Source organism: Sinocyclocheilus rhinocerous, unplaced genomic scaffold, assembly GCF_001515625.1.
Source record: "Sinocyclocheilus rhinocerous isolate Xijiao unplaced genomic scaffold, SAMN03320098_v1.1 scaffold2216, whole genome shotgun sequence".
Taxonomy (NCBI): domain Eukaryota; kingdom Metazoa; phylum Chordata; class Actinopteri; order Cypriniformes; family Cyprinidae; genus Sinocyclocheilus; species Sinocyclocheilus rhinocerous.
In genome coordinates this window covers 468,976-491,826 of record NW_015641008.1, presented here as the reverse complement: position 1 = coordinate 491,826, position 22,851 = coordinate 468,976, and the positions used below count along the sequence as shown (strand labels likewise).

The following is a 22,851-nucleotide window of genomic DNA, read 5'->3' as shown; positions in this document are numbered from 1 at the left end:
TGACATAAAGTAGTATTACTTACAACTATTTTGAGACAATAGTTGAGAATACCTAAAAGGTAGGTAGAAGCCAGCTGAAATGACACATCATTGTTTGCATGCTTCTGTTGATCATAAACTTGTTTTTCTTTCTTATGTTAGAATTGTGGAGAATAATAAAATAATAAGCAAACAGTTCAATTTGTGAAGAATGTTGATGTCCATGTAAAACTTGCTTTTGTTAGCTCTTGAACAATTTTTCCACCCACACATTAGAAATAGGCTAACAGTCGTCACATTGCTGTAGAAGACAAAGAATCTTGCTCTGAATATAAAATCAATTCAAAAACTGAATAGGGCAAACAATTTTTTCACATATTGATTAGAATGGTGTACATTGTCTGCCAGTGTTATATGTTTGTTTTTTCCTCTTACCCACGCTATTATGTTATATTGTCCCTACAGTTTTATTTAATAACTGGTTTAACAACACAGACAAAGTGTATTCATTCATTACTTATGAATAGCTACACTCTTCTATGTCAAACGGGTATTATGCCAAAGTCCACGTGAGTGGTGCAAATAAGACAATATTCAGTTTAAAGTGGCATTTGAACAAGACTTTCTTACCAGATGGCCTAAATAAATAAACTTAGGTAACACGAAAACTTTGTCAGCATTCAAATACCTGTAGGAAACAGTAATAGTAAGTAGCCTAGTATGCCATATGTGACCACAAAACCAGTCATAAGTCGCACGGGTATATTTGTAGAAATAGCCAACAATACATTGTATGGGTCAAAATTAGAAATTTTTCTTTTATGCCAAAAATCATTAGGATATTAAGTAAGATCATGCTCCATGAAGATATTTTGTAAATTTCCTATCGTAAATATATCAAAACTTAATTTTGGATTAGTAGGCTAATTATGCAATGCTAAGAACTTCATTTGGACAACTTTAAAGGCGATTTTCTCAATATTTAGATTTTTTTGCACCCTCAGATTCCAGGTTTTCATTTTAGTTGTATCTCAGCCAAATATTGCCCTTTTCCTAACAAACCATACATCAATGGAAAGCTTATTTATTCAGCTTTCAGATGATGTATAAATCTCAATTGCAAAAAAATTGACCCTTATGACTGGTTTTGTGTTTCAGGGACACATGTAAGAAGGCGGCTCTAAAACATGACGTTTCAGCGAGAGGGAGTGGAGGCATTTTCCTCAGTGACGTCGCATATACCGGGCTGGCTGTTTGACTCGGAAACAGCCATGCAGTGTGTAAAGAAGAAATGACCGACAGTGACCTCAAATAAGATGTTGAAGACCTGTCTATTGTCTTCGTCTCTTTATAACACTTCAGCATTTATGTAGAACTCTGATAAAACTATTGCAGATTTTGAAGCGCCTTCGAAACATCGAATCGTTACGCATCTGTCCGTCTTCCGAGCGATCATATTTGCTGCGTAAAATAATGGAAAATGCTGAAACATCCGATCAAACCGGAACGACGCACTACACGAACGGTTTAGTAAACGGATTTCACACCCTACAATCCGATAACGGGGAGTGTATTTCATCTAACGGAGGTGGTCTGGGTGCTAGTGATAGTAGCGGTGGCCATAATGGTATTGAAAATTTCCACCATCTTCATCAGGATGTACACAACAATGGTTCGCCTGCGAAGCGCTGCAGACTCCGAAGACGCGTGGATTCGGGAAAGAAGAACAGACCGCGTAAGTCCAGTTTTCAGTAATTAATTAATGTATTCAATTGTAACTTAAACTAAACTGAGCAGTGACAATTATCACAACATACTGTAAATAGCTATTTTAGAGGTAAGGTTCATTTAAAAAGATCCATAATTTAAGCAGCTTAAGAAACGATTTCAGCACATGAAACATTTTGTTTTTATTTATTTATTTTTCCTTTGTACAATAAAATCTTGAAAGACATGATCTTACACATTCGTTTTTCGTTCGTCATTATAAATAACGGTTATCACGTTACAATTTCCATTTAACTTTTTGGTCAGTGTTTATAGCGAATTGTATAGCAAATGTGTGTTTATAGCGAATTTTTCGCATGTCGTTCGTATTCATATTTGTACCAAGAACATTAGATTAGATTTTTAGTGTTCTTAAGTCCCGGAAGTGAACCTTTTTGTTTGTTTGATTGTTTTCTTTCTTTTTGTGTTTTATTTCACTATTGTTCGCAATTTAAAAAATAAATAAGAGGCCTATTTAAAAGAGGAAACGCTGGAACTGTAAACACATTTCAGACTTGCCTGTATTAAGAGGTTTATTTGTTTTGAAAGACCGGGTTATTTAGTGTTGTGAAATCAATGTGATGTTCGCTGTGCGGATTTCATTGGCCAGATCAGAATGTGAGGGTGTGACCAAAACACGCCAGATATGAAGGTCATGCGATTTCATCCAATGAGAGGAAAGGATCACATAAAGGGGTGGGGAAATCGAACTTGCAGACTTTACAGTACTTGTGTAATTAACATAAAGTATACTATTTACACCTGCCAAGTGACATGAGGACGTTTATTCTTCTGCCAGCAGCATTTGAATGATATATACATATATTGATTAGATCACTGTGTGCTTCATATTGCTGTCTTCATTATCCTTTCTGTCTCAACTGCAAAGTATGAAATTAATTGTGAAGAAATCAGGTAAGGTCCTGCGTAATATTATTTAATCAATAAAAGACACGACATAAAAACTCAAAGTGATTCCGTTTTGTTGGTATTAATTATTCAGCATCTTTTTACAGTCTACTGACAGTCAAGTAGTTGAAGTAACAGCAATTGCATTCTCCAGAATCCGATAAAGTATTTATAGTTATTCATTATTGATTTTAAATATTGTTTTTGAATATTAATATAAATCTATCTTAAATATATATTCCATTGCTTTAACTACATTTTGGGTTGTTGGCTGTAAACTGCCGTAACTTCACTTTTTGTCCATTAACTGCTGTGAAGTCACTGGGTTCCTGGTGGCTTTGGAGTACTTTGCACTCTGAGACAAGAAGTGCTCACACCTTTCGCCTACATGTACGTCTGCCAGCTACATTATCATCACTGATCTAAACTCAGACTCCCTTAACTAATCAATGACATAAGAAACTGTTTTCTCCCAAACGCTGCAAAGATATTTGACTGATTCACTACTATAGAAAATACCGAGGTTGTATCAGTAAGATCTAAATGGTTTTTACCTAGAGATTATATTGTACCTTAAACAGATTTTGTGAACCTGATGTGTAACTTTTATTTTGAAGACATGATGTTTCTCAGAATCGCCAGGCAATCTCTTTGAAACCACTGTTACCATGGCAACAAAAGGGCCCACAAGCTGCAGTGTGAATAGCCAAAAATACTCTTTCCCCCCACTCCCAATGCAGTCATATTCATTCTTTATTCATTAAAATACACCAAAAAAGTCATTTAAGTATTATATTTTAAATATCTAATTATTACATTGTACATTATAATTTTTTCCACACCTATTTCTCTCACATTCATCAGTACCACACAGAAAGATGCAGGTAATGCTTGTCAAGAAAGAATATAAAAATTTCCCTTTCTAAAACTTGAGATTTTTTTCCAGCTTTTCCATGGTTTGGAATGGATATCGGAGGCACCCTGGTAAAGCTGGTTTACTTTGAGCCCAAGGACATAACTGCTGAAGAAGAACAAGAGGAAGTGGAGAGCCTGAAGAGCATTCGCCGATATCTGACCTCCAACGTGGCCTATGGAAACACGGGTATCCGAGATGTTCACCTGGAGTTGAAGAACCTCACCATGTGTGGCCGGAAAGGCAACCTGCACTTCATCCGTTTCCCCACACAAGACATGCACCGCTTCATCCAAATGGGCAGAGACAAAAACTTCTCCAGTCTGCACACCACACTGTGTGCCACGGGTGGGGGCGCATACAAGTTTGAGGATGACTTCAGAGCGGTATGTTAATGGCGACATAATAATGGAATTTATTCAATTTGATTGGATGTAAAAAAATATGTTGATCCGTAGCAGGCTAGTGTTTTGTTGACATACTGTAATGCCTTTTACTGCCACTTATCCTGTTACTGTTATCAGGACAATGAATGGCTAACATTAGCTATGCCTGTCACATTTATGATTGTGTATTTGCTTCTTCCCGCAGGTGGCTGGTTTGGAGCTGCAGAAGCTGGATGAACTGGACTGTCTTATTCAAGGTCTGCTGTACGTTGACTCAGTTGGGTTCAATGGCCATCCCGAGTGTTATTTTTTCCAAAATCCCTCCGACCCTGAAAACTGTGTCAAGAGGCCATTTAGCCTGGAGAACCCCTTCCCTATGTTGCTGGTAAACATTGGCTCGGGGGTTAGCATCCTTGCTGTCTATTCCAAGGATGATTACAAGCGAGTCACAGGCACCAGGTGAATTCCGGCATCATGTTTTTTCTTGTAGTTAAGCAAACAGGTTGATTTCAGGTTTATGCCTTTCATCCTTGCTTGTATACATCACTTACATAAGTAAAGAAAAGAAGATCTGGCTACTACTGCGGCAGATATGCTTCTAACTAACCAGACGACACATTTATCAGATATGTTATCAAAGAACCACAGATATAGCCCAAAACTGATGATTTATTCACGCAGAAGAGAATTGGCAAAGTACGGAGTCCTGCACATGACATGCAGGGGGTGAAAAAACAAGATATCATGGCCATGAATTAAAAATTTGTTGCCAAGACTTTTGTCATTTTAGTTAAATCGCATACTAAATTGTTCCCCTTTTTATTCAAATATGGCCATATTTTTTAAAACTAAATTGCAATGAGTGAACCAGTTAATACAATGTGGCCATGAGTTAAGTCATAGGAAGAAATTCTTGGTTTGTGGCCACACTGTCTATTTTTTGTTTTAGGTCATGTGTGATGTCCTTACCAAAGTGCAACAGACAAAACTAACTTGCAATTTTATGTTTGAACCACAGATGGCGATAAAGAGCCTAAAGTTCTATAGTACTGTAATTGTAAAGTGAAAATGAGTAATTTTAAAAATATTTAATTTTTTATCATTTTGTAATGAAAATTGTTAAATATGTTGTAGAAACAAGATCTGTAATCTACCTAAAGTAATGCAACATTTTTTAAATACACCGCCATTCATTTGCTTCATTGGTTGTGATTCAGTTTAGGAGGTGGTACGTTTCTAGGCCTGTGTTGTTTGCTGACTGGCTGTGAGACATTTGAGGAGGCCTTAGAGATGGCAGCTAAAGGGGACAGCACAAATGTGGACAAACTAGTGAAGGACATCTATGGAGGCGATTACGAACGCTTCGGTCTCCAGGGTTCCGCCGTTGCATCCAGGTATAGACAGATTTGCCATCATTTTCTATGTAAAAATTATTATGATGTTTGTAATTAAAGACGATCTCTTTTTTTTTTCCTTTAATTTGTTAGTTTTGGTCATATGATGAGCAAGGAGAAACGTGACAGTATAAGTAAAGAGGACCTGGCCAGGGCCACTCTTGTCACCATCACAAACAACACTGGTTCCATCGCCCGCATGTGTGCGGTGAACGAGGTTTGAAAACATTTTCTCTTAATGCAAAAGCTCATCTGTTCTGTTTAAGAACTTAGAACATATTTCCGTTCAGAATAATAGATTTTTGTTTAGAATGCATAAGATAAATTCAGTTGCCATTACCCTGTGAATAAACAATATAAAGACCAAGTCCGTGGTGCTAAAGATGACCTTGAACTCTGTGTGCTCTGAGCTTCTTTACAGTGTTGCCTTGTGGCATGGAGATCAAGCAGCATTGTACAGGGCTATCACAGCACACTGAACATCCACAAGATGGATAAATGTTTTTTTCTTTTCCTAAAATACTCTGGTGTAAAAGTCAAGAACAAGTGGAATGTAGATATTTCCTCTTTTCTCTTCTTCAGAATTAAAATAGATCAATATTACTGTTTATTCTGATTGTCTGTTTTTTGATTTTCTTCAGAATATCGATAGAGTGGTTTTTGTTGGGAATTTCCTTCGCATCAACACCGTGTCAACTAAGCTGCTAGCCTATGCCATGGACTTCTGGTCTAACGGACAACTGAAAGCCCTTTTCTTAGAACATGAAGTAAGCCTTTTTCCTTTTTTTATCACTTGTGATTCCTTGCCAGTGCTGGAATCAGTTACATTAATTATGTTTGTCCATCTTGGACTTACACCATAACCTTCTTTATAGTGGTCAATCAATATATCAGCCAAGCAAGTATATCTTAATTATATTTTAAAATTATTGGAATCAGCCAATAAACACACCCATGTCATTAATGGTTTAATACACGTTTTTCTAAATGGTGGAAATATTAACGAAATTACAATTCGGTGCTTTTAAACAGCCAATGAAATCAAAATTTTATTTTTGTGGCTTTCAGTTAACTTTTGTACAAAAATATCAATGGTACCAGAAAAGAGTGTGGTGTGTTATTATACAAGGTGTTTCTAAAGATGAATGTGAGGATCTAAATATTAGGGAGAAAGATGAAAATGAGCACATGTTGCATGATGATTTATTTAAAAAAAAAAAATACAACAGATGAATTGGCTTCCTGCTCTAAATGCGAATTATTTATGGTTCTATAATAAATGATAAATGTTTAAATATTGTTAACATGTTTTTCCTAACCTGTGATGGTCAGCGGCTGTCACTGTATGACCACTTTGCAGATTAAGAGGATTTTTAGCTCCCCCTTGTGTCAGTTCCAAAATCTACCCTCAGACCTGTCAATGGATAATGTTGATTTCTGTTGTCAAATGTTGTCGACATATTTATCAGAAAATATTAATTAGAAAGTCTTATGTAAATTAAAATGATTTAAGATTTAAAAATTAAGATGAAAGATTTTACAAAGTTGTGTACATCTCTTAAGAGATTTTATATTCATTCAAAGGTTTGGGGTTGGTAAGATTTTTTTTAATGTTTTAAGTTTTCTTTTATGCTCACCAAGGCTGCATTTATTAGATCAAAAATACAGAAAAAAAGGTTATATTGTAAAATATTATTACAGTTTAAAATGACTGGTCTATTTTCTATATAAATATATATATATATACACACACGCATACGCACATACATACGTGTGTGTGTGTGTGTGTGTGTGTGTGTACCTGTTTTTCTGTTCTGGTGGGGACTTAAACCTGAATACACACAGACTCATGGGGACCTAAATTGAGGTCCCCACGTGTAAACAAGCTAATAAATCACACAGAATTAAGTTTTTTGAAAATCTAAAAATGCACAAAGTTTCCTGTGAGGGGTAGGTTTAGGTGTAGGGTTGGTGTAGGGCAATAGAATATACGGTCTGTACAGTATAAAAACCATTACGCCTATGGAGAGTCCCCACAAGGATAGCTGACCAGACGTGTGTGTGTGTGTGTGTGTGAAATTAAGTAATTTAATAAAATTTTTTTTTTTTTACAAAACATTTGAACAGTAGAGCATAATATCAGTCACATATTTCTCATTAGGCCTCAACAAATACTATCATATCACATGAAATTATATGTATCATTTAAATATATTTATTTAAATATAATGAAATGCTCTGCTTTTTTACTGCAGGGTTATTTTGGAGCTGTTGGTGCCTTCCTAGAGCTACTGAAGATGACTGAAGACTCCTGAGACACTGAGGAAACCCCAACCTTTAAACCAGAAGCTGCTGTAAGATTTCAGGAAAGCCACATCCCCTAATAAGGAAAAGCCATTTAATAATGTGACGAGTTTCCGTTTCCCTTCAAATCATCTACATGCTGGCCCTTCTATGCTCATGACAGGAGCAGGTGATCAAGAGGTTGTGATGCAAAAGTGCACCGTTTCAATGGTGATAAGCTGCACCTCATGCTAACTGTTCCTTGTCACCGTTGCCATAATCCAAGCACAGCTTTGCCTTTGCCGTGTATTGATGATTTGATTGGAAGATGATTTAGGACACTAATGCTTGTGTACTCCCTCTTCTCCCTGTTTGTGAGCTTTATGAAAACAATTGTAACATATGAAAAGGGTTTGGAGATGAGTATTATGTGTATTAGGCCTGCTGTATAAAAACAGCCTTCCCCAATCCCCTCTGAACAAATCATGCTTTGAACCACAAATCAGATTTATATTTACGCATAGATGAGCAGTCAATTTATGCGAGACTTTGCTCTCCTGGTTCTAGTCACATACAAGCATTTATAATATCTGTATTACATTAAAAATGCTACGTTGTATTATTAAACGTAAATTCATTTTGGACACTAAAGCGCGAGTCCAAATTCATAATTCTGACTTTTTTCTTTTTTTTTACAATAATACATCAAATACCAGTTGAATTTCAGTACTTTTCAATTAGATAAAGCTTATATTTGAACACTTTTACAGAATTAGCAAAATGTTGTCTGGTAGACTTGTTTTATCTACATTGGGCCTTGTATGATTAGTGGATTGTTGACCTGAGTAGCTGTTTCTAAGATATCTTTACCTCCTTTTAACTGGTCTGTGTAATGAACAGAGAACATATGCACCTGAGCTGACACTGATTGTGTTGGGACCAAATTGTCTATATTGACTGGAAAACAGTATCTTCTTCAGATGGAGAATTCTCATAGTTCACTACATACAGTACAGTAAGTCCTTTCTTACCTTGATAATGATTTATATTTGGTTGTGCAGTCCCAAATGCTGAGATTTCTCTGATCTGAATGTGTTAACAGTTTACCTGTGTATATACACTGTAGTGTGTAATGTTTTGTTTTTATTTAATTTGCACAAACCATCTCTTGTCATATTCATGCCATTATGCAGTGATGTCTTACATTTAATTTGAGACAGCTAACCAAGACATATATTTAGTCAAACCTCCTCACAAATGCCTTCATCCTTTTAAACATTTTCAGCTTAAACAATCTATTACTGAAAATATTTTGCCTTTTTTTTCTCTCATGTATCAACATGAGAATCTCGAACTATATGCCTAAACACCTTTTAACTCTCTGTATTAATACTGGACAGCTGGGTCTGATTGTGAACGCTCCAGGTTGTTGTTCAGAACCAGATGTATGTTAAACATGTGCTCCTAAAGCTGGAATCAGAAATTCCAAGTCACTATAATCTGTTTAAATATGTAAGATCAAAAACACAAGCACTTCTAAGAGAAAATGTATTTTGCATTTCCCTCCCTTTGAGCCACACAGCATGACAGCAATTACATTTGTACCAATTTCATTTTCTCATTTTGCCTCAACACTGTAAATATGAACTAAAACGTTCATTTAATCCTTTATTTTTACGGCACTGAGACATTGTGTTGATCTTCATGAATGCAAGCAAGACCAAAACTCCTAAAAGGAGGTAATATGAGGAATATTATCATAATGCAATTTCTTTTAGAGGATTGTGTCAAAAATAATCACCTATTGTGAGTGTACTGAACCTACTACATGCTTAACAACAGACCTGTGCTGACATTATAGTGTCTTCTAGCTGCTGGTAAGATCTGTAACAGCACATTGCGCACACTGCCTCTACATCTGTTCCTTCTGTCTGTTGATTCATGCTTTACTTCCTCTGCTCAGTCCTTAGAATTGCCTTATGCAGTGGGGTGCCATTTTGTCTTTGGATGTCTGGATTATGCACAATGGCACCCCAACATCTCTCTGAGCCACAAAAGTAACTTCCAAGTGTTACGGGGTGCCTTTTACTGATAGAGACAAGGCTTTATCTTTGTATCCTCTGTATTGTTGCTAATGCTAAATCCAGATGTCACTGTATGCATTAATCCTTAACAGTATATTTGAGGTGTTTTCTTTTTCTTCTTTGCGGTGGTATTGCTTTACCTATGCCACAGCAGACTGAATGCATGTGTCGGTACATTGTATTTTAACTGAGCCAGTGCAAAGCATGTAAGCGATTTCTGAACAGGTGTGTCATTTCCTTGTTCTTGGATGGATCGCTCCATCTAATGTAGTCGAATTGCCTTTCTATCAGGTTTTGTTCTTGTAAACCAGCATAACGCTTGGATCGTATGTCAGTCAGCGCATGTTCATTTTATTGCGCTATATATGTTAAATTGTATGAAACCTTTCTCTCCTTTCATAAATGTATTCTGTCTGTCCCAAACTGTACATGTTTGTTGCCCAGTTTTCAGGAAGCATGTTCTAAATTATAAATGCTGAAGCGCCATTGAAGTTGAATTATAAGCTTTTTTTTTAGAGCTAAATTGTGTCTTTATAAATCATCTCATTTTAGATAATTAGATGTTAATTTTCCTTGCTAATACTCCTCATTAATGACCTCAATCTCCTGACAAACTTGTCTAATGTATGTGATCTGAGGGAGTATGTGTAATTCCATACTGAAAATTCTTTTAACTTAAGTTTATTCAGTGTTCAGGCAATCATATGAATCTCAAACTGTATCACTACACAAATTTTAAGTGTATTTCTTATGATATAACATTTAATGTTGGTCATAGAGAAATCCTTGGTTTACTTATGCCTCCTAGGGAATGAAGAAATCATATTGCTGGCTGAAAAATGTCACTAAGTTTTGAGTTACCATGTGAAAAGCTAACTTCATTTGTCAATAAACTATTTTGTAAATATCTAATAAATGTGTTAATTATGGAAATTGTTTTACTGTTGTGGCTACTGTTATCATTTAATTTCTTTCTTTTCATACAAAAATCAACACTTAGACCAGTTTACTGCATATTCACAAACTTGACAAGAGAGACGTTGCATTACATACTTTTATTCATTATATAAGAATACTTATTCCACTTATATCAATTCATTCAAGCTAGTACTTTTTCATTTAATATTTTTATTACTTTCTTACTACTCACTATCCCAGTTTTGATGTGCAACTATTCAACTGGAAACAAATTGCAATTTCATGAGGAAAAGTATTAGAAACGGTAGACCCAACTGGTTATTCAGTATAAGAAATCTGAAAATTATACTAGTTTAAATAGTTACAAATCCCAAATCTCTATAGAAATTAATGAAAAAATTTGCAATTTGTTAACAATTCAAATAAATACTTGTCACTGTTATGGTTAGAAGCAAAGCTAGTAGCAAATGGCCAATGTTTGCTACTAGTGACCTATTTAAAACATAGTAACCTTTGGAATAAGTGTTAGTCTAAAATGCTTAAAAAAATAAAAAAGCTGTCATCAGTTTCCTCTTGTCATTCCAAGCCCATAAGACTTTCATTCACTTCTGAAACACAAATGAAGATATTTGCTGACACGTGAGAACAGCCATGGCTTTTGCAGAAGCTGAAATGTTTGTGTGACACAAAAACAAAACATTATTTATTTTAAATTTTACAATGTATTTATGGATTTATAAAAATATATATCCAGTTGTGTTTCGAAGATTAATGAAAGTCTGGGTTTGAAAAGTAAATGATGACAGAATTTCTCATTTTTTTAATTAACACTGTTTCAGATTGGTCACCCAGGGAATTCAGCTGTTTCATATTTCACTGACAAAAATGATGTAGGATTTACATGAAACAATTTTCACACAAATAATTACCAAGTCAGTGCTGTCAAATGATTAATCACAATCGCATCCAAAATAAAAGTTTTTGTTTACATAATATGTGTATGTATTGTGTATATTTATAATGTAGGCTATATATAAATACACACACATGCATGTATATATTTCAGAAAAATATGTTGTTTCTATATTTAATATATTTATATATAATATAAATTATATGAATATAAATAAATAGACATGTAAATATTTTCAAATATATATATATACTGTATATGTGTGTATTTATATATACATAATAAATATAGACAGTACACACACACATATGTTATGTAAACAAAAACTTTTATTTTGAAAGCGATTAATCGCGATTAAAGGTGCGGTCACGCCATATCGGAATTCCCGTAATTACGAGATTCCAACTTGTAAAAAGCGTTCACGTCCTCGTAGAACTCGTAATTACAACTTGTGAACTGTGAGTTTTCTGAGAGCTACGACTTGTACCACGTGACCGCTGTACCATCTGGCCACCGCAGTCTCTGTTTAGGCGTTGATAGTGCGATAGTGCATAGTCTGAGGACGTGAACAGCTCTGAGTAGAATTTACGAAATTACGGTAATTACGATATGGCGTGAACGCAGCAGCATAATTGTTCGACCGCACTACAAAAAATGCCAAGAAACACATTACATTAAACTTGAAATTGTGAGGAAAGACTGAAATAGTATTTCTTGTACAAAGTGGACCAATAAACTCATCTTTAATTTACAACTTGTGACAAATTGTGTACATTATCCCTTATCGTTACATGTCTATTGAATAGTTACAGTACTTCTAAATGTATTTACCAGAAATTAAAAACAGGTTGGCCTGATAGATTGTACTTATAAAATGATAAATTGCTGTATGCTGAGCACGTTTGTAAACTGTGGCGTTGTTCCTGGACAGCAACTGAAACTAGGGCAACTCCCAAGCAGCCAGTTTTGCAAGTTAGAGAGGGAAATCCACACTTATGCCTTGCCATGCATGCTTGGCTTGCATAATTTTCTTTTCACGTGTAGGGGGAGTGGAGTCAGAGGTAAATAGGTTCACAGCTCGCCCGTCTAAACATGTCAATGTGCCCTGGTCTTGATGTTCCGACAGCTGCTGCAAACTTGTTCGCTGGTGGAAGCCGCAGGATGTTGATAAACATCCTGCACCAACTCAATTAAACGAATGTGCAGAAGAGTTTCAAACGTCTGGACCAGCTCAAGCGATTGCAGAAGAGTTGAATGGGGAAAGTTTGGACCGTGTTTGCGGTTGTTTTATAAAATGGTAAGTGCCTTTATTTAGTACCACTTTGAGTGGTTTTTCAAACATCTGGTTTCAACAAGCGAATGGCGTGCACTGGTGAATTTATATTCCGTTGTTAAAAGAAAAACAACTTTTAAACAACAATTAAACGTTCTCCGTTTTCTTACTTTATTATTATAAGTAATTATTAATTTTCTTACGATTTGACGCATTCTTTTAAAGACAAAGAATACATCTCTAATAACAACAACAATATTAATATATTGAGTTTTAACTATGCCAAATGTAATATTTTGCGATTATTTTTTAATCTTCTAAAAACTCTCTAAGGTAACCTATTTGATAATTAGGCAAATTATGACAAGATTTGCAGGTGCAAAATGTAATAATATTATGTAATATTAATATTAATGGGGGACTATTTTGGTTGTGTTGCTTTCTACACATAAAATTATTTGCTATACTGACGAAGCATAGCCTACTTTAAATATAGGAAGAGGAGAGTAAATAATCCCAGAAATCAACAGTTAGACAATTAGACAAACCTACCTTCAAAAAAATCTGTTGAGTTGATGAGTGTTTTTCATGATGCATTGAAATAACGTGCAATTGGTGCTGTTCCCACAGTCGACTGATATCTAGATTAGAAGAGTCATAAACTACAGTACAAGTTCAGTTGCATAATAAGAGGGGAAAAACTGTTATCATCTTATCCTGACTGTGTACATTGTGTACATGGCCACATTTTATTGTTTTTACTGTAGCTCTTCGTGGCTTCTAAAACTGGATGGTATTTAAGGAAAAAAGCCACTTTTTAATTGGGACATAGGGGTCAGAAGGGTCAGGAAGGTGGACTGCAAGGATTCAAGTTAATATGGCAACCCGTCAGCTTAACTGGGCTCTCTCTCATAAACACTTCCCATGAATGCAGTCATGCATCATTTCACTTTTCACTGTGAATCATTTGTAAGAGCAAAAAGGAGCCCCAAACCCTGGAAGATGTCACATTTTCTGAGTACTTACAGAACATGTCCATCACCCATTGTGCCTGTTAATCATTTTAGCTGAGCTCGTTGCTTATTCCTGCCTGTTTTGCTGTCTGTGTCATCTTGCGCTCAGCAGAGTCACTGACCGGGCCTCACATCTGCAGAAGGAATTCCATGGTGTTAGTGTGGCGACAGAGAGGTGCAACGTGTGTTTGGGACCGGGAGTTTTGGAGTTTGAGGGAAATAAAAGCGGTGGGAAGGACAGACTCCATGGCTCAGGAAAAGAAGAAAGGAGGGGTCCTTCCTCCTGATGGAGGGTGGGGATGGATGATCGTGGCTGGCTGCTTTGTGGTAACTGTTTGCACAAGAGCTGTTACAAGGTAAGCTTTTTGGAAGACGTATGCTGTTGTTCATACCTGTGTAGAACTAGAACAGTTTTAAGCTAACTTTAGCGATAGGTGGGGTTTTTTCAGCTATAATTAAACCATAGGGTTTAACATGATGTTCAGTACCAAATATTGTCATGGTTTGTTTCTCAAATGGGTTTAACCTGTTAAATAGTGCATGTTTTTGTTTAGTACAGTACATGAGCCACAACTATATTTAGTTGAGAATTACCTAGAATGAGTCACTGGTTCACAAAGTGACAAGCGCTATCTGATGTTTCTGAGGCAGCCTTTGAGGTCAGATTACATTTGATAGACTTGTAAACAACTTTCAGGCCTTCACACATGGATATAGATAACACAGTGTTGTTTTTTTACATCTAGCGGCCTGCAACTCTTGGGTGTTTTTGCTTGGTTATGTTAACACAAGTGTTTTTCTGTAATAATATGTTTAGAGATTCTTTCTTTTTATAGTGCTTTGAAACAAGCTGTTCTGTTTAGCAGTATTTTGTATTTCCCCCTCAGGCAAGGAACGTGCTGAACTGACTATGCCGTATAATTATTTTATTGTTCAATTGAAATGTTCAAGTACATGAATGACATGGAAAGGTGTGAAATGCGAGAACCTGAAGAACAGGTCTGCAATTCCACTAATGTTGTAGGTAGGATGAAATTTCAAGCAGGCTGGTGGGAACAAAAGAGTTTATGTGACCTCTCACCTCTTTTGACCATTTCTTAAGTCCTGTTGAGATAAGTGGTAATAATCAGCTAGAGAGGTACCAGATGATGAAACTCTTTTAGAGCTTAAAGGGCAGCCGGTGCTCTTCAGATAAAAAAAAATGCCTTTTTAACCTCTTCTTTATCTTATGGATATTCTCTTCTTAACCAATTTGAAAGCTCTTATCATCCATATGTGTTATTCAAGTCCTAGAGTAAGATTTTACCCTTTGAGTCTGCAACTTGGCTTTGCTGACTGGGTTTTTTTTTTTTACTGTCTGTGGAACAGTTGACTGAAGGACATCTCCTTCTTTGATGGCTGATGGCCAGACACGTCTGTCTCAGTGGTGGAAGATGTGAGAGTTTCTGGCTGTCATACCCACACTGAGTGCTCTGACCCGACTGACCTGCATGGTGATCTAGTTTTGTTTGTTCAGGTGCAGAACAGGCACTGCAGAGGCTTGTGCCTCATTACCTCGTCTCAGCCTTTCATATCCAGGCACCCACGATCCACACGGCTGTTCGTTGTTACTGACTGTGAATGGCACTGGACTTTAAAGCGTGTTGTTAGTTTGAAGTGTCACAATATGGTTCTTCAAAGACCACAAACGTGTGTTTTGTCTGATCAGAGTTGTCTTTTTCTCTTTTCCAGATGCATCTCCATATTCTTCGTTGAGTTTCAGATGCACTTTGCAAGAGATTACTCTGGGACGGCATGGATTCATTCATTAGTAGACTGCACAACCATGCTGTGTGGTATGTAATGATCATATTGGACACTAAAGTCATTGTACATTAGTGTATCACAGTCATCATTATTGGCCTAAAGTAGGGATTCCGGCAGTTACAAATTCTCTTTTCTTGATTGGTCACACAGTTGGTTCAGAGATTTTTTGTCCATCTGAGACAATACCGTTGCATAAGACACTAAAAAAGACCTGCAGTGTGGGAGGCTGAAAACATTCTCTTGAAGTCAGCAACACACAGCGAACATCTTGAGAGGACATGTCAGTGTCGCAAGCTTGACCCAAAAAAACAGGCCTGTTTGCTTTCCTTACACCCAGTGCTGTCTGCTGTTGACAGTACAGCAAGCTTAAGAATTACATTGCTAAGGAAAGGCCGTCTTTAGGCGGTTGACTAGTAAACAAAAGAAATGCTGTTATTATTTAAAGCTTTCCAATATCGTTCAATATGTTCTCTTTTATCACAAGGCTGATATGTTTGATATGGGCCGTGCAGGAGTCTGTAGAGGCACATAGTTGCATATTATGTAATACTGTATGATGTCATGTAGTATGAGAGAGCGGCTCATTAGTAGAATATTCACAATATTACGAATATTACATTATTAAGATGATTACCAAATAAAGCATTTCCATCCCATGTGTTCAACATAAAAAATGGCCACTTCTGAGGAAACTGATGCAAAATAATAATGGAAGTTGTTGCGACTGTGACTGTTTAATTAAAATTAAATAAATTAAATAAACATTTTTAAATACTTCTTGTAATGAATGTTGTATAATGTAATATTGCAAAATGTGTAATGTAATATTAAAAATTAGTGGCCATTTAAAACACAGACAAAACAACCTGATGAAATTATGTTTGCTTAGTGGTTGGAAGCATGACACTTACTTGACATTTTTGATGTGAATGTAAATTTATTCCAGAAATGTGTTTTTGTTGAAGTTTATGCCCTCTTATTGAATAAAAAATCCACAGTCATATCTTGTTGTTTCCATCCAGCATTTTTCTCAGAAACACACAATTTATATTAAATACACAATTATTATAATTATTACAATAATTATAACAATTAATATTGTGAAATACTATTACAATTTAACATAACTGTTTTCTATTTTTAAATACATTTTCAAATTGTATTCCTGTGATTTTTCGGCAGCCATTTTTTCAGTCTTTATTATCACATGATCCTTCAGAAATCATTCTAATATGCTGGTTTGGTGCTCAAGAAACATTTCTTATCCATTTTGAACAGCATTCATTTAAAATAGAAATCTTTTGTAACTATGTAAAAGTTTTTACTGTCACTTTTAAACAAATTTTATCCATCTTTGCTGAATACAAGTATCAATGTCTATAAAGAAATTGGCCCCAAACTGTATGTATAGTAGTGGACGGAAACGCAGCTTACAGTAAATATTATTTAAAATATGATTTTTCTTATCAAATTGTTCAATATGATTTGCACAATATGTTTATTCACATGTTACTTTTTTGCAGCTCCACTCGGAAGCCTGATCGGAAATCGGTTGTCATGCCGTGTAGCTGTAATTCTAGGAGGATTCCTGGCCTCCATAGGTTTAGTCCTCAGCTCCTTCGCAACCAGTCTGGAATATCTTTACCTTACCCTGGGAGTTTTAACTGGTAAGAGCCCTAAGAATAAAACACTGACCTACATACCCATATTCTATACTTTCTATATTTACTATTCTGTATTTTATATTCTTATTTTTTAGGGCTTGGCTTCGCCCTTTGCTACACTCCTGCTATTGCCATGGTTGGTATCTATTTCTGTGAGAGGAAGGCTTTGGCCTATGGCATTGCCATGTCTGGCAGTGGCATCGGGACCTTCATCCTGGCCCCAGTAGTGCAGCTGCTAATCGAACACTACTCGTGGCGAGGGGCCCTCCTCATTTTAGGGGGCTTTGTGTCTAACCTGTGTGTATGTGGAGCTCTGTTACGGCCTATCATTCTAAAAGAAGAGGAGGCCTGTCCTCTTCCAGTAGACTCAGAGTGCGAGTATGGTGTTAAGCCACCCGGCGTTCCTACGGGGAAGGCTGTGGATGACAAATTAGAAGTGGACTCTAAACAACGTTGTCTTCAGTCCATGCAGGAATACCACTTTTTGCTCATGCCTGACTTCCTGGTGCTGGCAGGCTCCTTCCTGCTGCTGGCCAGCGGGTGCAGTCTGCCATTTGTGTACCTAGTACCATACGCGCTGGATGTAGGGATCGGTCATCAGCATGCTGCCTTCCTGATGTCCATACTAGGGGTCATCGACATCGTTGGCAACATCACATTTGGCTGGCTCACTGACAGGAGGTATGTTGTTTTGTACTGTGTTAGTATTGCATTACAGTCAAAAACAGGAATAGGTCATTTATTGACTGAGCCACATGTTGTTTGTTTCTTCTTTAACTTAAGATTTAATTATAAAAAAAAATTTCTAAGCACAGATTTTGTTTTTCAATAAAAAGCTGGGTCAATGATATTGACACTTTTCATATCTTAATATACTTGCAGTGAGCTTAGCATCAGTTAACATGAATTAACCTATTCGCTGATGATGAGCATATTTTTTATTTAATTTTTATATTTTTTGATAGGCATAAAGTCAAAAAATAACTGTCCTGATATCACAAATTCATTAAAACTACGAAATTAAAAATTGAAGAAAATAATATAAATGACAAATAAATAATAAAATAAACAGTAATTATTAGAATTTGAATACTCACTTGTATTCGTATATAGTATACGCTTGTAACATTTTCTAAAACAAGAACAAAGACAGACAACATTTTAATACCTTAGGACACACGTTTTTCGATTTAAAAAAATTTATTGTCTTTTTCTTAATTTTTCATTGACCCAGCTGTCAGTTTAGAGTTAAACTTTGCTAGAGTGTACATGTCATGGTTTCTTGTCTGATGAATGATTCATAGAGGTCAAAAAGATTAAAAAAAAAATAATGCTCAGGTTTTAGGAAAACAGACAAAGATTGTTGATTGTTTGCCTCTGATCATGCTGACTAACACTTTCTGTATCTCTCCCAGGTGTCTGAAGAAGTACAGGAATATATGCTACATGTTTGCTGTGGGAATGGAAGGACTATGCTGTCTTTTTATCCCCCTCTTGCACACATTTGTCTTGCTGGTACCCTTCTCTGTGCTCTATGGATACTTTGATGGTGCCTATGTTGCCCTCATTCCTGTTGTAACATCAGATGTTGTAGGGACAACATACCTGTCTTCAGCTCTTGGAGTTGTGTACTTCCTCCATGCTGTTCCCTATCTGGTCAGCCCACCCATTGGAGGTAAGAGCCTCAAATAATTATTTTAATTTGGTCAGTTCTAAGTTCCATTATAATAATAAACATGTTATTTTTTGTCACATTGAGTGTTGAGCTTTTATTTTCTGTGGTAATCAACAACACGCCCTAGATGCAGTACATAAAAACTATGTTAAAGATTACCTGGAATGTTCTTTAAAGAAAAACCATTAACCTCAATTTTCACTTTGTAACGACAGGTTCTATTAAAATAGTCCAATATTTGATTAATTATTAATGTACAGAGACACATTAACCATCCACACTCTTCCCATTTCACCACATTAAGTTATTTACTTGGAAGGATAAAGGTTACTTTAAAAAAAAAAAACTCTGAAGTAATTATGTGATTTGGTATTTTTTTGCATAGGTTGGTTGGTAGACACCACAGGGACTTACACGGCGACGTTCTTTCTGAGTGGGTTTGCCCTGATCTCCAGTTCTCTCCTGCTGTTCTCAGTCGCCGTCATTCGCCGTTGTCAGAGAAACCAAAAGAACAGTCTGAGCAAAGACCCAAAACTGGTGTCATGTGAAGGCAAACAAGTAGACTATTATACTTCTAAAAAAAAAGACTTGTTGATAATTATACCAGCCACTTCATAGCGTTGGGATAACAATTTGTATTTTTTTTTTTGCCTAGTTCTTTGTTTAATCAAATTTTGCTAGCATATATAGGGTCAGTAATAATGTTTAATTGACAGAGGAATTGTTTGTGTATATTGTGCCTTTTATTGGCTTTCTGTTCAAAAGAAATTCTCATCTACATTAGAAAAAAAAACACACACACACACAGATCAAGATTTTTGTATATATTTTCTCCATCTCTCAAATTTCACAGTAATAATGTGTAAGCAGTCACTGCGTTTTCCTCTATACAATTACAAATGAAAGTCATGATAACTGAAGCTCCAGTTGTAGTATGTTATTTAGGTCAGTAGAGGGCAGTGCTGATACCTAGATATCTGGACAGTCTGAACTGTTTCATTCAGAATATAAATGGTACATGTCATGGACTGACATTTTTATTAAGTTATGTATTTTGTTATGATCACGAGTTTTCTACAGCTAAGCAGTTCATCAATGATTCTTCAGATGACAAAATGCTGAAGATGTAGGTCAATATCAGTGTGTATGCATGCTACTAATGCATGGGACTAATACATCATCTTTAGAATTTGATGTCAACATTCTCAACTAAGTGTTTAGTAATAGTAAATTACTAAACTATTAGCTTATCTAACTAGTAGTAAACAGTAATCTAGTTTCACGGGATTTAAAAAACAGACTACATAAAAACAAACATATAATTTAAAATTTGTATAGTATAAAGTGTGGTTTGCCCACAAAAAAAGTGCAAAAGATTGTTTTTGTTTTTATTTTTGCATTTGTCAAAGCAATACTGGTGTAGAGGTAATGCAACTTTAATTGCACTTTAAGTCACAGTTTGCCCAAAAAAAGAAATTCTGTTATTGTTATTACATTCTTTCTTCTGTGGAACATATATGAAAATATATTGTGAAACACCAAATACATTTAGTGACATTCAAATCAACCAGCAGGGGCTCAGTAATAATAATTACCATCATAAGAATTTGTGTAAGGTAAGTAAACAGAAAAACACCCAAATACAACTACAACAGAGGAAAAACGTAGCCTGAGTAAAATATACGTCCCAAAGACATAATATGGGAAATTCAGTTCAGACCACCTTCATTTCATTAAGCAATGAAAGAGATGCTCCGTTTTGAACAAAGATATGGCAACACAGATGTTTTTTTGAAAGATTTCAATAGGCCTACACATTCTCTTAAGAGAGCTGATCAACAGTTTTCCCCATAGATGCACAATATTCTGTCATTTTAACAGCTAAATAAATCAAAACTCCGTAAGTTCTATAAAGTAAAACTTAAGAGGTAACAATAACTATTGTCATTTGTTACACAGGGTCTCCTTCACTAAGCGTGCAATTTTAAATCTATGCAAATCATCGGTGCACACTAAAAAAGGGCAGGAGACGTACATTTGTACAGGAAATCCCTTAAATGTACAAAGCTTGGGGGTATTTAGGCAAATTACCAGTTGAAGGAACTCGCTCCCTCATTTAGGATAGTCATAAACTTTTAACGTAAATGTTTCCTTAAACATAAATGTTTGTGCATACACACCTGTTTTCCTCCACACAAAAATACGCAAATGAAGATCACTGTTTTTAAACCACTACATATCCTCTTAGAAAGTATATTATTTACTTAGAAAAAAGCTCACCAAGATTACTGAGGAATTCACCATTCTCATCATTGGCTGAAGTGTCTGCATAACCCTCTGTGTCATTGAATATCTTACCCTTTTCATTATAAATAAATCCCAGTATCTCATTTCCCTTCTAATCATCTGGTTTATACTTGATACGTCCATCAGCAATTTTCTTCAGTTTCCAAGCACTTGTAGTTCCCGCCTTGGTATGTGGACCCATTGTCAAGCACTTTTTGTAGTGCTCAATTGCTAAATCCTCACATCTATTGCAGTACTGCTGGAACAGAGTGTAGTTTAAATGCACTACCTGCAGATGTTCATTCATCTCTGTAGCTGTCTTAAATGTTGTGTCAAACAGTTCCTCATCCATTTGTAGATCATTTCTCTCTCCATACTGAAGTGCAAGCTCACTCATGGCAAAGATAAAGGAAGCTTTCTGGGAAGTTGCCATTTCTAGATGGTAAATGCTTTTATCGCGGGCCTCATCTATCTCAGTCTTGTTCCGATTTTCTCGTTTTAAATTGATTTTCTTGGTCTTGTAGCACATTGCTAACTGATGATGGATGAAGCATGAATTTGGTGATATTTCAGATGCTTTATTAAGCATTTCAATGGCACTGTCTACGGATCTTTGATCCCTGAAGAATATTCCAACATATCTCATGACATGTGGATGCTCTGGAGACACATTCAAGGCTGTCTCAACCAACTTCTCAGACTCATTCTTCAGCATCTTGGAACATGATAGTTTAAGCCCAAGAAGAACTCTCAGAACATCATCATCTTATGGGTTTATGTCAATTGCCTGTCTAAGCTTCTTGATTGCAGGTGAATCCACAGTGCAAGATGTACCAGGTTCAGTACGATACAGAGCAATGGCATAACCAGCGTTCCACTCGTTATTTTCCGGATCCAGTTCCACAGCCTTCTGGAAAACTTCTGCGGCTTTGTCATAATATTTGAGAGAGAATTTAAGATAGGCCCATCCCTTCTCCCCAAGCACCTCTGGAACAAATGAAGACTCAGTTGGATATGTTTCATTTCTGAAGCTTCATCAGGTAACTTTCACAGTCTGTGTAGTTCTTCATATGGTAGTTTATCCAGGCTAAATTTCCACAGGTGACAATGAGAGTCTTGTCACAATTCTCGCTGAGGCTTTCTTTAATGAGTTTCTCAGATCTTAGTAAGTGTTTAAGTGCTTCATCTTCGTGGCCAAGGAGGAACTTGACATCCCAAAGAGCATTGTGCTCATGCAGCCCCTTCCTCCCTCCCCAGATCCAGCTCATCTTGTTCCTTTTAATCTGCTGAGCAGGTTAGGCAAGTCTACATCATCTTTTTTAAGTGAAGTGACACTCCAGCTGATCCAGCTTCATTTTTAAACTATCCTGAATTGAATTTACAAGATTAAATAAATTAGCTAAATAAAAAAAAAAGACATAATATGACATTATGCTAGTTACAAAATGCCTTCATGGTTTAATTACTTAAGATATTTTTATTAGCGTTTTTATTATTATTTTTTTTATTATCGTTGTTATTATTGTTGTTGTTTAGGCCTACTCTATAGCCTAATCATGTCCATTGGTTTCTTACCACAATCTTCCAT

The 22,851-nt window shown here is 36.0% G+C and overlaps 2 protein-coding genes and 1 pseudogene across 5 annotated transcripts; 2 read left to right on the top strand and 1 right to left on the bottom strand.

Annotated features, from left to right (window-relative positions):
• Window positions 1-1,213: 1,213 nt before the first annotated feature.
• On the top strand, window positions 1,214-10,639 carry LOC107753437 (pantothenate kinase 1). Of its 2 annotated transcripts, none has more exons than XM_016569574.1 (7): window positions 1,214-1,714; window positions 3,602-3,954; window positions 4,160-4,413; window positions 5,172-5,348; window positions 5,442-5,565; window positions 5,990-6,115; window positions 7,604-10,639. In XM_016569574.1, the coding sequence occupies exons 1-7, from the start codon at window positions 1,453-1,455 to the stop codon at window positions 7,661-7,663; spliced, it is 1,356 nt and encodes a 451-aa protein (XP_016425060.1). In that variant the 5' UTR covers window positions 1,214-1,452; the 3' UTR covers window positions 7,664-10,639. The 2 variants fall into 2 exon arrangements, with proteins under 2 accessions (XP_016425060.1, XP_016425061.1); XM_016569575.1 differs by lacking the exon at window positions 1,214-1,714 and adding an exon at window positions 2,227-2,661.
• A 2,016-nt stretch (window positions 10,640-12,655) lies between these two features.
• Window positions 12,656-19,975, top strand: LOC107753457 (monocarboxylate transporter 12-B-like). Of its 3 annotated transcripts, none has more exons than XM_016569601.1 (7): window positions 12,656-12,843; window positions 13,945-14,188; window positions 15,564-15,667; window positions 17,162-17,305; window positions 17,398-17,983; window positions 18,718-18,977; window positions 19,363-19,975. In XM_016569601.1, exons 2-7 carry the CDS (start codon window positions 13,983-13,985, stop codon window positions 19,593-19,595), a joined length of 1,533 nt encoding a protein of 510 aa, XP_016425087.1. In that variant the 5' UTR covers window positions 12,656-12,843; window positions 13,945-13,982; the 3' UTR covers window positions 19,596-19,975. The 3 variants fall into 3 exon arrangements, with proteins under 3 accessions (XP_016425087.1, XP_016425086.1, XP_016425088.1); XM_016569600.1 differs by having other exon boundaries at window positions 13,942-14,188; XM_016569602.1 differs by lacking the exons at window positions 12,656-12,843; window positions 13,945-14,188 and adding an exon at window positions 15,096-15,267.
• A 535-nt stretch (window positions 19,976-20,510) lies between these two features.
• On the bottom strand, window positions 20,511-22,851 carry LOC107753451 (interferon-induced protein with tetratricopeptide repeats 5-like; annotated as a pseudogene).